This window comes from Solanum tuberosum, unplaced genomic scaffold, assembly GCF_000226075.1.
Source record: "Solanum tuberosum cultivar DM 1-3 516 R44 unplaced genomic scaffold, SolTub_3.0 scf00575, whole genome shotgun sequence".
In the NCBI taxonomy this organism is placed as follows: domain Eukaryota; kingdom Viridiplantae; phylum Streptophyta; class Magnoliopsida; order Solanales; family Solanaceae; genus Solanum; species Solanum tuberosum.
This window is the reverse complement of record NW_006239492.1, coordinates 196,512-210,418: the sequence shown is the minus strand read 5'-3', so window position 1 is coordinate 210,418 and position 13,907 is coordinate 196,512. Positions and strand designations below refer to the sequence as shown.

The window sequence follows — 13,907 nt, the reverse complement described above, 5'->3', positions numbered from 1 at the left end:
TTGTATAAAGTGAGAGAGGTGAGTGAGCGAGCGAGATCTGGGAGAGTGGCGAGCAAGATCTGGGAGAAGGGAGAGAAGGGAGCGAAAATATATGTATATATACAATTTTCTCTCGCTTTATACAAACACAAACACACTTTATACACTTGCGTTTGTATAAAAAACGAGAGAGGCGAGGGAGAGAACGAGAGTGGCGAGCGAGATTCACCAGGAGAGAGGTGAAATAGCAACAGTTTGCTATGAGGTATAATTAAATCAAACTATATTTATAGCATTTAATTTGAATTAATAGTTTGCTATTATATACAATTTTCCCTATTTTGAATTCAAAATTAATTATTTTGAAGTTTCAAGTCCAAATTTTATGCATTAAATGATTTGATTTTTTAAACCCTTTTTATGAAAATTTTGAATACACTAGGAAGACAACCTATCTAGATGATGATAGTCCTAAATTATAATTAGGTTAGGACGTTAGGTGCTGTCATAGTTAATATTTAATTTGCATGCACGACACTTTCGCAATATCTTTTATTGCATATTTGAGGCTCATTAACAACTTGGGAATTTGTTATATAGTTCAAATTTTTAAATGAAAAAAGATAAGCCACTACATAAATTAAAGCTAGTCCTTTGCGATAATGGATATATATGGACTCAGGAAACCGGCGAAGATAGATGAGGTAAGTTAATTGCAGAATTACAATTAAAAATATAATTTTAAAATAATTTAGTTCGCAAACTAAATGATCCCGTGTCATTTCTAAGGGAAAATATATGAATTGCCTAAGATAACATATATGATAGAGCTAAATTATAATGAGAAAATTGTATATAATAGCAAACTATTAATTCAAATTAAATGCTATAAATATACTTTGATTTAATTGTACCCTATAGCAAACTATTGCTATTTTCGCCACTCTCCCTGGTGGAATCTCGCTCGCCACTCTAGTTTGGTGGCAGTCTCGCTAGCCTCTCTCACTTTATACAAAAACGCAAATGTATAAAATGCATTTGTGTTTGTATAAAGCGAGAGAAAATTGTATATATACATATATTTTCGTTCCCCTCTCTCCTCTCTCCCAGATCTCGCTCGCCACTCTCCCAGATCTCGCTCGCTCACTCGCCTCTCTCACTTTATACAAACAGAAACGAAATGTATAAATTGCACTTCTGTTTGTATAAAGCGAGAGAAAATTGTATATACACATGCAAATACATATATCTTCGTCCTATACACTTATAATTATATAATACAAATATTTCCTGCCCAGTTTTTTTTGCCTTTCTCTCTTTCTCGTTGTATACATACACATATTATACAATTGATCTTTTGTATATAACAGCTTTCTTTGTATATGTATAGCTAATTATACAACTGTTTTTTTTGTATATGTAAAGCGAATTATACATATATATGTTTGCTATGGAGCGCAATTATGTAAATTTTGCTATAGCATACAAATATGAATTTTGTGTTTGCTATATGTGAAAGTTGCTTAATTATAATTAGGTTAGGTGCTCTCATAGTTAATATTTAATTTGCATGCATGACACTTTCTCCGTATCTTTTTTGTTGCATATTTAAGTCTCATTGCCAACTCAGGAATTTGTTATATGGTTCCAATTTTTTAAGGGAAAAGGCATAAATTTCCCCTCAAACTTGTACCGAAAAGTTAGTTTCACACTTCAACTATTATGACGACCTATTATACACTCTTCCTATATAAAAGTGAATTTAATACCACATTTGAGACGCATAACACCACTCTCACAGTATGTGGTGTATTACACTCGCCGCCACGTCAGCACCATGTCAGTGCCACGTCAGCTCCACATTATAAATTATAATTTTTTATATTCTTTTTATTTTATTTTCTTTATTAATTAAATTTTTTTTGTTAACTCTATTTTACTCTAATTAATCCCTAACAAATTATTAAAATTCTCTAATAATCATATATTTCCAATCTAAATCCTACCCATTTTTATCCCTAATCTGACTAGAATAATTATTCATTTGAAGTTATATCACAATTCTCTTTGTCTTCTCCGGCGAAGAACAATCAACCTATCACCACCACAAACCTACCTCCAAAACGTCATCCCCTCCTCTGTTCCCAACAGCCAATCCATCTCCGACAAAGAACAACCACCAAACAACTACCTAAGCCACCACAAAAAACCACCCAAAACTCCAAATCAGTCATTGATGAACACCGAATCGAACCCCTTTACCTTACCCCTTTTCGATTTTTTTACTTTTAGTTTTTATTGCAGGTGTTTTGGCGAGCTCAAAGCTTCAACCATGGATTTAATGACGTGTCAATGAGCTTTGTTTTTCAGATCCATGACGTTTGAGTAAGCTTTGTGCTTCCAAATCTGAACAACCAATAAATAAGGTAAGTGGGCGTGTGAATATGCACATACAAATATATGAATACACAAATGAAAAGAAATCATTTTTAACTATAAAAAAAAGGGCAAGTGGGTGTATGTATATGCATGCATACAGGCTACAAGAATATTTGGGGGTTTTAAGGTTGGAGGCTTTGCTTGTATTTTGCTGAAAATTTGAAGGTGAAAGTGGAAAGATTAGGAGAACAAAGTCTCGAATTTCTAGAATTATTGTGAAATTTAAATTAAAAAATTATTTTTTTAGGTATAATGATGAAATTGAGTGAAAAATTGTAGAAATGTGATAAGAAAAAATGAAATAAAGTGACAAATTGAAAAATTGTGCAAAGAAAAAAATGAAGAAGAATTTTTTTGAAGGAAAATAAGAGACGAGGAACATGAAAAAGGAGAAAACAGGGGCTGAGGGTTAAAAAAATTTACTTTTTTGACTTTATTTTCAACCTTAGACGCGCCTAATTTATTTTATTTTAAATTTTATTTTCACGTCAGTTTTGAGGTGGTATTAATTACACTTTGAACAAGAATAGATGTGTAATAGGTCGTCATAATAGTTGAAGTGTGTAGCTGACTTTTCGGTACAAATTGAGGAGGGAATTTATGCCTTTTCCATTTTTTAATTAAAAAAAAAAACAACTACACAAAACTATTCCTTTATCATAATGGATGGATATGGGACTCAGCAAAGTGGCGGTTTAATTGACCCTCCTCCTCGTTCGAAAATTACGTTACTTAAATAAAGTAAAAACTAATGTTTTGTTCTTATAGGCGAAATGTTGAATTCTCTTTGACATCAATTAATAGCAAGCACTGTTGTTTTCAAAGCTACTAAGTACGTAACTACTAATTCTTGATACATGAGATAAGTTTAATTAATTTCTAACTAAAGTTATCAGTTTTAAGGTTCAAATACTAATTAATTCATTAGAAGACTTTGTACTAAATTCACCAATACGGTTCCGCCAGAGTTCATCAAAGACACCATAAATGGCTTATTGACTTTGATCATCATGCAATTAGTCTTTGATCATCTTAATTATAATCATTTAACTTCACTCAATCAAACACTTTAACCTTTGAGGTCAAGAAAAAGACAACGTCAAATATCTCCATAAATCATCTTATACATATATTGACAGAAGGGGTTGGTTAATGGTTGGGGTGTGTGTGGGGAAAGACAAATGTTCGTCATACTGTCCTAGTGATCCTAATTACGTCTATGTAACAACCTTTATCACCCTCTCATGACCCTTGAACCCAAAAATAAAGAAAAAGAGCAAATCACCATCTCATTTTTTAAAATATAAATTTATTATTATTTTTTATTTCTCACATGTATCCGTCTTGAGGTTCTATGGAGTCTTATTTATTAAAATGCTCTTTAACCAAAGGCAATTTTATATCACGGCTCGAACATGAGGTCTTTGATTAAGGATGAAATAACTACTTATCACTTTGCCACTTTTCATAACTGGTAGTATAAGTTATTAGAAACACAATTTATCAATATTTTTAAGAAAATGCTAAGCTTTTACCATATATCACTCCATTTTTTACCCTAATTATTATTATTATGAAGAAGAGTAACACTCTTAAGAAAAGGGGAGATTTTGGGAGTTTTTTTTTTCGGTATCTCTGTATGAAACTGTTTTAATTTATATCTTCCTTTTCTTTCAAAAAAATAATCCTATTTTTACACAAAAATTTTAAAAATTATTTTCTTTAATTCAATTCATAAACAAACACAAATTATTATTTTATTTATCAAAAAAAAAAAAAACAGCACAAAAATTTATCCATTCATCATCTCAACTCTACCAAGTCAAATGCAGGGACTAGGTAGGATGCTGACAAATAAAAAGGGTGCTTCTGTCACTTCACTTCACACTTACCCTTTTGCTTACCATCACTTGCACTCTGTTTGTACAGTTGATAAGTATTACTTCATAATATATTGTATAGTATTATTTTAATAAATATAATATTTGGAAAGGTTGTATTAATCTTCGTTATTATATAATGTTGCACATTAACAAAAAAAATAGTATACAATAGAAATACTATGAAAAGATACAGTAAAGACAAGATAAAAAAAATTCACATCAAATCAATCATTACACAAAAAAAATAAAAATCATCGTTACTTAATGATGATTTTTAAACATAACAATAAAATTTAAAAACAATCAACAAACATTATATTTAAACTAAAAATATAATACAACGCTAACAACCATCCAAACAAGGTGTTAATAAGAAAGACCCTCATCTTTTCTCTGTTCTTTCCACAGTACTCATAAAGAAAGACACTTCCTTTTTCTTCATTCAAAAACACTCTCATATCAACAAAAAAAAAAAAAAAACTTTCAAGAAAGTACATATACAAGACACCCAAAAAAACAAAAAAACAGAGCTTTTTCACTATGAGAACCAGTAACCATTTAATAGGTCTAGTAAATTTCTTAACATTTCTTGCATCAATCCCAATCTTGGGTGGTGGAATATGGCTAAGTAGCAGAGCAAACAACACAGATTGCTTAAAATTTCTTCAATGGCCCTTAATAGTTATTGGGGTTTCTATTATGGTTGTTTCTTTAGCAGGTTTTGCTGGTGCTTGTTATAGAAACACTTTCCTTATGTACCTTTACCTTTGGGCTATGTTTTTTATCATTGCTGCTTTGATTGGATTTGTCATATTTGCTTATGCTGTCACTGATAAAGGGTCGGGTCGACCCGTTATGAACCGGGTCTACTCAGAGTACCATTTGGAAGATTACTCTGGGTGGTTGGAAGAAAGAGTTGCAAGTCAGAGTTATTGGTCAAAAATCAGTTCTTGTATTAGGGATTCTCATGTTTGTGGTAAGATGAGAAGGACTTATAATAGAGGAATTCCAGAGCCTGTTCAGGTGTTTAATCTTAGAAGGCTTAGTCCTCTTGAGGTAAGTGTTAAGGATTTTTTTATTTTTGTGGTTAGTTTTCACTCTGTTTTTATGGGAGTATATGATTTGAGTTCTAATATGAATAATGTTTTAAGAGGAAAATATAATTTGTTTTGCTCCTGATTATTTTCTTCTTTGTTGTTTTAACATCAATATGAAACATGATTAGCCTAATAGGAATATAGTCGAGGTGTGGACACTGATATTTAAAAAAATATGATTAGTAAACTGCATAAGATTGTGGATATATTTAGCATGGAGGAAAATATATTTCCTTTTTTGAAAAAAGAAGTTTGTTTTGTTTACCTTGTGGAGGTTAGCTTCGAAGACACCACACTCTCTAAATTTCACTTATTGAATTACACTTATATGTAGTTGTTGTATTTTAATTTATTTTTAACTTTTTCATGTTTAGTTTGTTAAATATTTCGGAGAAAATTTTTCTGGAAAAATGACTTTTCTAGTGGCATAGATATTGAAAAATATAAAATATGACTTTTTTTTAGTGACATTTTAAGTTAATCATCTGCGCCTAACCTTTGCCCCTTGACCACCCCACCTCCTCTGCCCCTGACACAACCTCACCTCTGCAATGTTTGTAAATGCTCTTCGGATAATTTTAATTTGCTTACTTATCAAACATTAAAAAATATTTACTTGAACAATTTTTTGTTTTTCTAAAAAATATTTTCCGTTCGGACAAGCACACTCTGCATGTACATCTGTTTTTAGGGAATTGACGTTAATGTCCAAACTATGCACAATTATTTTAACATATTTTATGTTTAGATTATAGATAAGTGAGTTGCCAACAGATATGCCTCTTGTCAATTTCCAACCTACCAAGAAGGAAATAAAACAAAAAGAGAGAAAAAAAAAACAGAGAAAAGCAACCAACTTCAACTGATTGAATTTAATATGATTTTTATACAAATAATAATAATAATCATGTGCATAATGAAATGATTAGCTTCCTCACTAGCACCAACGGATGTGGTGCAGTGGATGGGGTTGCTGCTCCCTTAATCAAGAGGTTCCTGAATCGAGTTCTGGATATAAAAAATGGATTGCTATCCTCGAAGAGCCCCTGCCTAACACGAATCCAAAATAGTCTGACTCCAATATAAAGTAGGAAAAATATTTGCTTCCTCAGTGACAAAACAAAAATTGGGACAATTAGAATTAACATTCTCTGGGGGTTTTCTTTTCCTCTCTTGGCTTTTCAATGTGGTTAGGGTTATCCACTTTTTTAATCTTTATTATATATAGTGACGAGACATTTTACCAACTTTTCTATTGTTGTCTAATGAATGCTTCCACAATTTTAAAAAGTAGATATTTTTTGCTGCAATAATGTGGTGCTTTTGACCTGTGACAAAATGCATGTTTAATGAGTCTGGAATCTGGATGTTAGCTGTTTTGGACTCATCTTGATTTTATTCATTTTGCTTTACTTCTCTTGGTAGAATATCCGCTTTTCAAGTGGTCCAAGGTAAAAAAAGAAAACAAAAGACAAACTTTTTCTAGTTTATGTCACTTTAACCAAATATTTCCCTGATGTAACATAGATCATCAACATGTCAAAAAAGAAGAAGAAGAAGAAATTTTATAGTATGTCTTCAATCTAATTTGCAAGTGGCATTACATCGTGTGCAGATAAATTTTTACTGTTGCGGACATTTTGGTGTTGAAAACACTTATTGCTTCAATCAGTGTCTAATATTAAAAAATATCCATCACTACCAAGAGAAAATAGTGTTCACAAGGTTGATGTTGATGTGAATGACTATAGTTTCTTTTGGAAAAAGATTGAAGCCTAACTTTTCCAGCAAGCTCCAAAAGTTAGGGCCCCCAATTATTGACATCACATATGTGCTCTTTGAAGAGCAAGAGAGGCTATGTGTGCTAGATACTTAAATGTCTAACACATAATTAACTCCGTCTGTTTGAACTTAGCAAAATGTAACCAATCCTAAGAGTAGTTGTAGGTTGATGAAGAAAGTAAAAATAATCTATCTTGATGAATCATTTGATCTAAATAGAATAGGATGAATACACAAGATTCATATATTCGATCTCAACTAATGAGGAATGACGTGTAGTTTCACTGAAATATTTTCACCAACCTCTATGTGTATCTTCATTTTTCTTTTCTTGGATCGGGACTCTTCCTTGAAAATCCCAAGCTGTCGCCAAATTATTGAATTGAGGATCATACAGTATAGCTGCTTGATTCTCCTTTTTGCTATATGGGTATGACTATTCTTGCTTTTAACATTTATACAAGCCCAAAGTGCTTAGCTAAGATCCTTGATGATGGATTCATAAACCATTAATGCTTCAGTCGTGTGTTGAGTGATGCATGCAGGTTAGGCATACCTAAACAGGCAAATAGATTTGAACCTTGTTCCTACATGACTTGATCAATTCGATCAGACATACATTTGCCATCTATTTTCATTGTTCAAATCTTTTGGAAGTTACTTAAAAACAATCTTTTTGACATAGTTTTGAACTTTTTATGTAGTCTGGTTGTTGCAAACCCCCTACAGAATGTGGGTACACTTACCTGAATGAGACGGTGTGGAACCCAGGAAGCGGGATCGTAGGAAGTGATCCTGATTGTGGTAGATGGAGCAATTATCAACAGCAACTCTGCTACAACTGCAACTCTTGCAAAGCTGGTGTTCTGGCAAGTCTGAAAAAGAGTTGGAGGAAAGTGTCTGTCATCAACATTGTCATATTGATCATTCTTGTGATTATGTATATGGTTGCAATAGCAGCCTTTAGGCACAACAAACGGATCGATAATGACGAGCCTTATGGAGAAACCAGGATGGAGAAATCTCAACCAAGCAGGATACACTTCTAAGAGCTTCCACATGATAAGACAGTAAAGATTGTAATGTATTTTTCCTATGTTTGTCATGTTGTCTTTGTTAGAACAAAATGCTTTCTTCATACTTCACTTGCCCCTTTTGTTCCCCCAAGAAAATTGACTATACATCTTGTATGAGTTCTGTATATTTTTCAATTAATTCTCCAAAACTTTTTATGCATGGGTTTTCTTTGAGCTGGTTTTTTGGAATACATTAGTTCTTTCCCAATGCAGCAACTTGCTCCAAGTGAAATAAGGAGGCATTGTTTACCATTTTTACTGGGCATAAATTCAGCCCAAAATGCCTACAACAAATAGGTGGATTAAACACAGTTTACAGAGTAGTAATCATAGTGCTTTTAAATCACAATACAATTGCTAAACTAGTACAAGATAAAGTAGGAGTTAATCTTGAATCAGTCAACCTACTTTACTCTTGGGTCAGATTTAACATTTTTCTCACGGCCTTGCTCTGGACTCCATCTTGTGATTGTTCTCTCTTCAACGACATAATTATCTAAGCACGACGGAGAAGTTGCACAACTTTGTTGTTCTTCAATGTCGAGAATTAATAATGTTTTCGCCACACTACCACAAAGGCGAAGAGTGCAGTGGAAGTCGGACCAAACCTTCAAGCGACCATGTGCATTACCATCTTGTGCTGATAAAACGAGCACAGCATATTCAGAATGTACCAAGGCAGGATGATGACGATAGGCAACAAAGTCTACCCCATACTGAGAGCCCGATCTAACCACCCAGTTCTTACTTCGAAGGTGAGAAAAAGCTTTGAATAGGATAGGAAAATTTTCCCTGCTTGATGTCATATGCTTCCATAACTTGTCACCGTTCAGCTCAGTATCATTGTGGTCAACAATCTTAATGCATTTTAGAGAATGTTGAAGATAAAAAGCTTCTTCCGTGGAGAGCTGAAACCATTGCTCATTCTTTTCTGATGTTACCCTAGGCCTACCAAAACATGCACGATTGAGGAGGTCAGTTAGTTCTGCATCTGCTTTAAGAAGCACACCCGTACCAGAAAGCAGTCCTTTAGAATTGGAGCTGATCAGAGAAGATTGGAGTTGGCTGACTATTTCTGAAATGGGATCTGCAAGAGCTTTAACTTCTGCTCCTTTTCCTTTCCACCTTGACCCCATTATTCACGTTCACAACAAAAAAGAAACTCTAAATTCAACATATTCTGATTTACACCTGTTTGGAGAACCAACATTGCACCCAAAAAATTGCAATAAACCAGTTACACAACACATGATCATTAGAAAAACAGACACCAGGTACAAAATTTCAAAAGTATAAATGAATTGCATTTTGCAACAGTAGAGAATATGCCTATGAAGTCTTTGCTAAAGTTACCAGTATTAAGAGTAAGAAACATCTTATAGTATTATACAGTTCATGAAATGTTGTGTCCTTTTATCTCCAACATAATTCAACTTAAATCTATGAAACGGTTGTTCCAAAGGTCATGCTTTAAAGCACTTTATCATACAAGTATTGGCAGTAACGAAGTAGTAAAACAACTTAAATGATCCAAATAAAGAATTCATCAAGCAGAGCATGACCTTGTGAAAGAAAGCAAACATATTGCAATTCAGAAAAGGCAGCAGTTAATAAAGAACTCAGCCCTCCATAAGCGTAGATGGAGCTCTTCAAGGATTTCACACATGCAGCTCTCCATATATGCTTTAATGATTTAGCTATGTCTATATTGCTACCTACTTCTAAGAGATGTACTATAGTGATTTAGTGTTGCTTTCCACTTTTTTTTTAACTCATTGTACCATAGTCATAAATTGGCCAATCAAAAGAATGTCGTGCTCGATCAAAGGTTGAACAAGTAGGTTGCAGACTCGATTAATGGTACTATATAGCTCCTCTTAGATGAAACATACACTACATAACTTGGATTTTTCCATTCTCTGAAGATCTTGCATTGATCATATGAATCTCATTTGGTTTGATAATGAAAAAGAAGCAGCATTTAGTGCACAACAAAGGCTAAGACCAAATTTTTTGACCGTATAGAGTTCATTGTCATCATTATGCCCAACCTAAGTTGTGCACCTAATTAATATCCCTTATGCGTAAATTGTAGAAATTATTAGAGTCTCATACTTTATACACTCAAATTTACATCAGTATTTTTATACTTCCCAATAATACTTATGAATAAAATATTTTTCTTCAATTTCCGAAATAACAAAGGCGTCATAACTCAACTGGGCAAAAACTCAAACACCTGGTAGGCGCTGCTACAGAAACATTCTACAACTGGAGGATATGAAGAAGTAAATTTACCTTCATATGGCAGCATCGAACGCAAAGCTTTGAATATAGTTAACTTTGAATCTGGTATGCCCTTTTTTGAATTTGCGGAGCTAACTTGAATCCACTGCAAACTCAAAAAGAGAGGAAAAATAGATATAATTTGAACTTATTTGAAGTAGATTCCGACTATAAATTTAATTGGACTAATTTAATCGGACTAAGTTTCAGTTATCTATTTCAACTTTTTAGGTTAGAAAAAATGAAATTCCTGCACATATCTCTATCATTTACGGGGTAAAAATGAAATAGGGCAAAAATATATTTAAAATGACTTTAATCTCTGTTAATACGAGAAGTGGATGGCACGGGCCCAACATAGCAAGTGTGACACATATATAAAGATTGTATATTAAGTACATAGCAAGTGTGACACATAGATATATATCAAAACAATATATTAGTTGTTGGAGCCAAGTTTTATAAAATAGGTATGTACATTTTATTTACATAAGCAAAAGGAAAATAGTGACATATAAGTAGTAACGGAGAGAATATTTTAGGATTATAATAAGCATTGATGTTTTTCAACCTTATAGTTAATTCTCTCTTGGGAGTAAGGGTCAAACCCCTCATTGAAGAAGTCATAATTTTTTTAATTTTTTTTTTGTATGACATTATTTTTTCAATTTTTTTAAAAAACATTATTATGTTTAAAAATAGTTTTAACTTTAAAGATTTTAATTTATCAAAATCGTGTACATTAGAACCTATAATTATGGACCCCAAATATGTTGATATAGAGTTTTTGTTATTCCAAAGTAAGATTCCCTAATATTTCAAAGAGTAAAATTTTTTTATTCCAAAGTAAAATTCCCTAATATTTCAAAGAGTAAAAAAAAAGTATATCAATATTTAGTTAAATTACTTAACAAAAATCAAATAAAGGAAGTAAATTTTTGGTTAAATTATACCACATAATTTAAAAGAAAGAATGTGTTTTTTTGCCCTTTCTTTCCATAACGTCATTTTAATAATAAAAAGCAATTCAATATTTTTCAAAAAGAAAAAATTCTTATTGATCTTGCAAAAGTATTGAAAGTTCAGTAAACAAAAAAAAACTTACTTGCAAAGAAAAACATGCTATGATTTCTTATCTTTTTACGTTGATAAATTGTGTGTAGAATATAAACTCTAATAATTAAATATTGGTGAATTGTATTTACACCTCACAAAGGTGAAATATTATTTGAATACTTACGTCGAGTTAATAAATATATACTTGATTTAAATTAATTTGACTTTTTTCTTAATAAATTATTTATTAGGAGTTTATTTTTTAAAAATTAATTTTATTAATTATATGGAAATATATAGAAACTCAATAAAGTTATCATTGTATATGTGTCAATGATAAAATTAAATGGACCCCACTATACTCAATGATAGAAGGCATAATCTGTAATGGGAAAATTGTATATAATAGCAAACTATTAATTCAAATTAAATGCTATAAATGTAGTTTGATTTAATTGTACCCTATAGCAAACTATTGCTATTCTTGCCTCTCTCCCTGGTGGAATCTCGCTTGCCACTCTCGTTTTGGTGGCTGTCTCGCTCGCCTCTCTCACTTTTATACAAACACAAATGTATAAAATGCGTTTGTGTTTGTATAAAGCGAGAGAAAATTGTATATATACATATATTTTCGTTCCCTCTCTCCCTTCTTCCAGATCTCGCTCGCCTCTCTCACTTTATACAAACACAAATGTTATACATTGTGTTTGTGTTTGTATAAAGCGAGAGAAAATTGTATATACAAATACAAATGCATATATTTTCGTCCTATACACTTATGATTATACAAATACAATCTTCTCCTGCCTAGTTTTCTTTTGTCTTTTTCTCTTTCTCGCTTTATACAAATATGGATTATACAATTGATCTTTTGTATATGTATACCGAAACAGATTATACACTGCTTTCTTTTGTATATGTATAGTGAATTATACAACTGTTTTCTTTGTATATGTATAGCGAATTATACAACTGCTTTCTTTGTATATGTATAGCGAAATATACATATTTATGTTTGCTATGGAGCTCAATTATGCAAACTATAACTATAACATACAAATATGATTTTTATGTTTGCTATATGTAAAAGTTGTTCATCTGTAATTTAATAGAAAAGTATAGCCTTTTTTCTAAAGATATTAAGAAGGTCCAAATAATAAGGCTGATAGTACATATATAGTATAAATTATAGGAACCACATATTATAAGTACTAAATAACATCATATCCTTTCTAGTTTTCTATTTACCAAAAATCCCTTAAAAATGATGTTTGCGGGATACATAGCGTTGTGCACAGGATACATTAGGTTTGATAAATGCCACGAAGCGGGATACATAGCGTTGTGCACGAGATACATTAGGTTTGATACATTCCACATAGCGGGATACATAGCGTTGTGCACGGGATACATGCGGGATACATAGGTAAATAAGGAATTTTTGAAAATTTTGAAATAAGTAGGGATAAATGAATATTAAGGTAAGTAAATGAGTGTAGTTAAGTAATTTTTCTATGCAATACTTTTCACTTTGAAAAATTGGAATGACAAAAATGTCCTCACTTGCCAATTAAATGACCAATAAGCAGCCATGTTGATAGTTACTCCCTTCTATATAAGAGAAATTTTCAATCACTTAATTATTTTAATTTTTTTTTGGGTAAAATAATAATTTTAATTTTATTACAAAGTAGAAAGTCAAAAATATAATAATTCATGTATTATAAATAGTTCAAAACCAGTTTGAAGTAAGAAATAATTTTGTACATATTTTGTTTCGTTTTTTCAAAATTCTCATTATGTAGTGTTTTCAATTTTTTATCACTAAATAGAATGTAAAATGTCATACTTGATTCATTCATTCAGTTTTTATGCTTTAATCTAAAATAGAGATAATTAAGCAAACCGACTCCTACTTTATAAAATTTTGTCCAAAATAATCTATTTATTTATTTTATTGAAAATGATCCTTTGGCACTTTTCAATTGCAAGTGAAGTGGTGCAAACATCAATTTTTTTAGTAAATAATATAGCAAAAGACTCAAAAATATTGAGAAAGGCTCATATCTAAATTTGGAAAAATTGTATATAATAGCAAACTATTAAGAAAAAAATACTGAAATACACGTCTTATGTTTTCTTTATTTCTAATATTCCCTTCTATTTCTAAAAATCTCTAAAATCTCTTATTTCTCTCCTAATTCTAAATTATTTTATAATGTATCCGAGCTAGTTTTTATGTATCCGGTATATTTTATAATGTATTCGAGCTAGTTTTTAATGTATCCGAGCTACATATTATGTATCCG

The 13,907-nt window shown here is 31.5% G+C and overlaps 2 protein-coding genes across 2 annotated transcripts; one reads left to right on the top strand and one right to left on the bottom strand.

The window, feature by feature from the left end:
• Nucleotides 1–4,710: 4,710 nt before the first annotated feature.
• On the top strand, nucleotides 4,711–8,416 carry LOC102603490 (tetraspanin-3-like). Its single transcript, XM_006365682.2, has 2 exons — nucleotides 4,711–5,357; nucleotides 7,885–8,416. The coding sequence occupies exons 1-2, from the start codon at nucleotides 4,842–4,844 to the stop codon at nucleotides 8,227–8,229; spliced, it is 861 nt and encodes a 286-aa protein (XP_006365744.1). The 5' UTR covers nucleotides 4,711–4,841; the 3' UTR covers nucleotides 8,230–8,416.
• A 61-nt stretch (nucleotides 8,417–8,477) lies between these two features.
• Nucleotides 8,478–10,850, bottom strand: LOC102603151 (tRNA-splicing endonuclease subunit Sen2-1-like). Its single transcript, XM_006365681.2, has 2 exons — nucleotides 10,555–10,850; nucleotides 8,478–9,447 (listed from the first exon to the last, which is right to left on the bottom strand). Exon 2 carries the CDS (start codon nucleotides 9,390–9,392, stop codon nucleotides 8,661–8,663), a length of 732 nt encoding a protein of 243 aa, XP_006365743.1. The 5' UTR covers nucleotides 9,393–9,447; nucleotides 10,555–10,850; the 3' UTR covers nucleotides 8,478–8,660.
• Nucleotides 10,851–13,907: the final 3,057 nt, after the last annotated feature.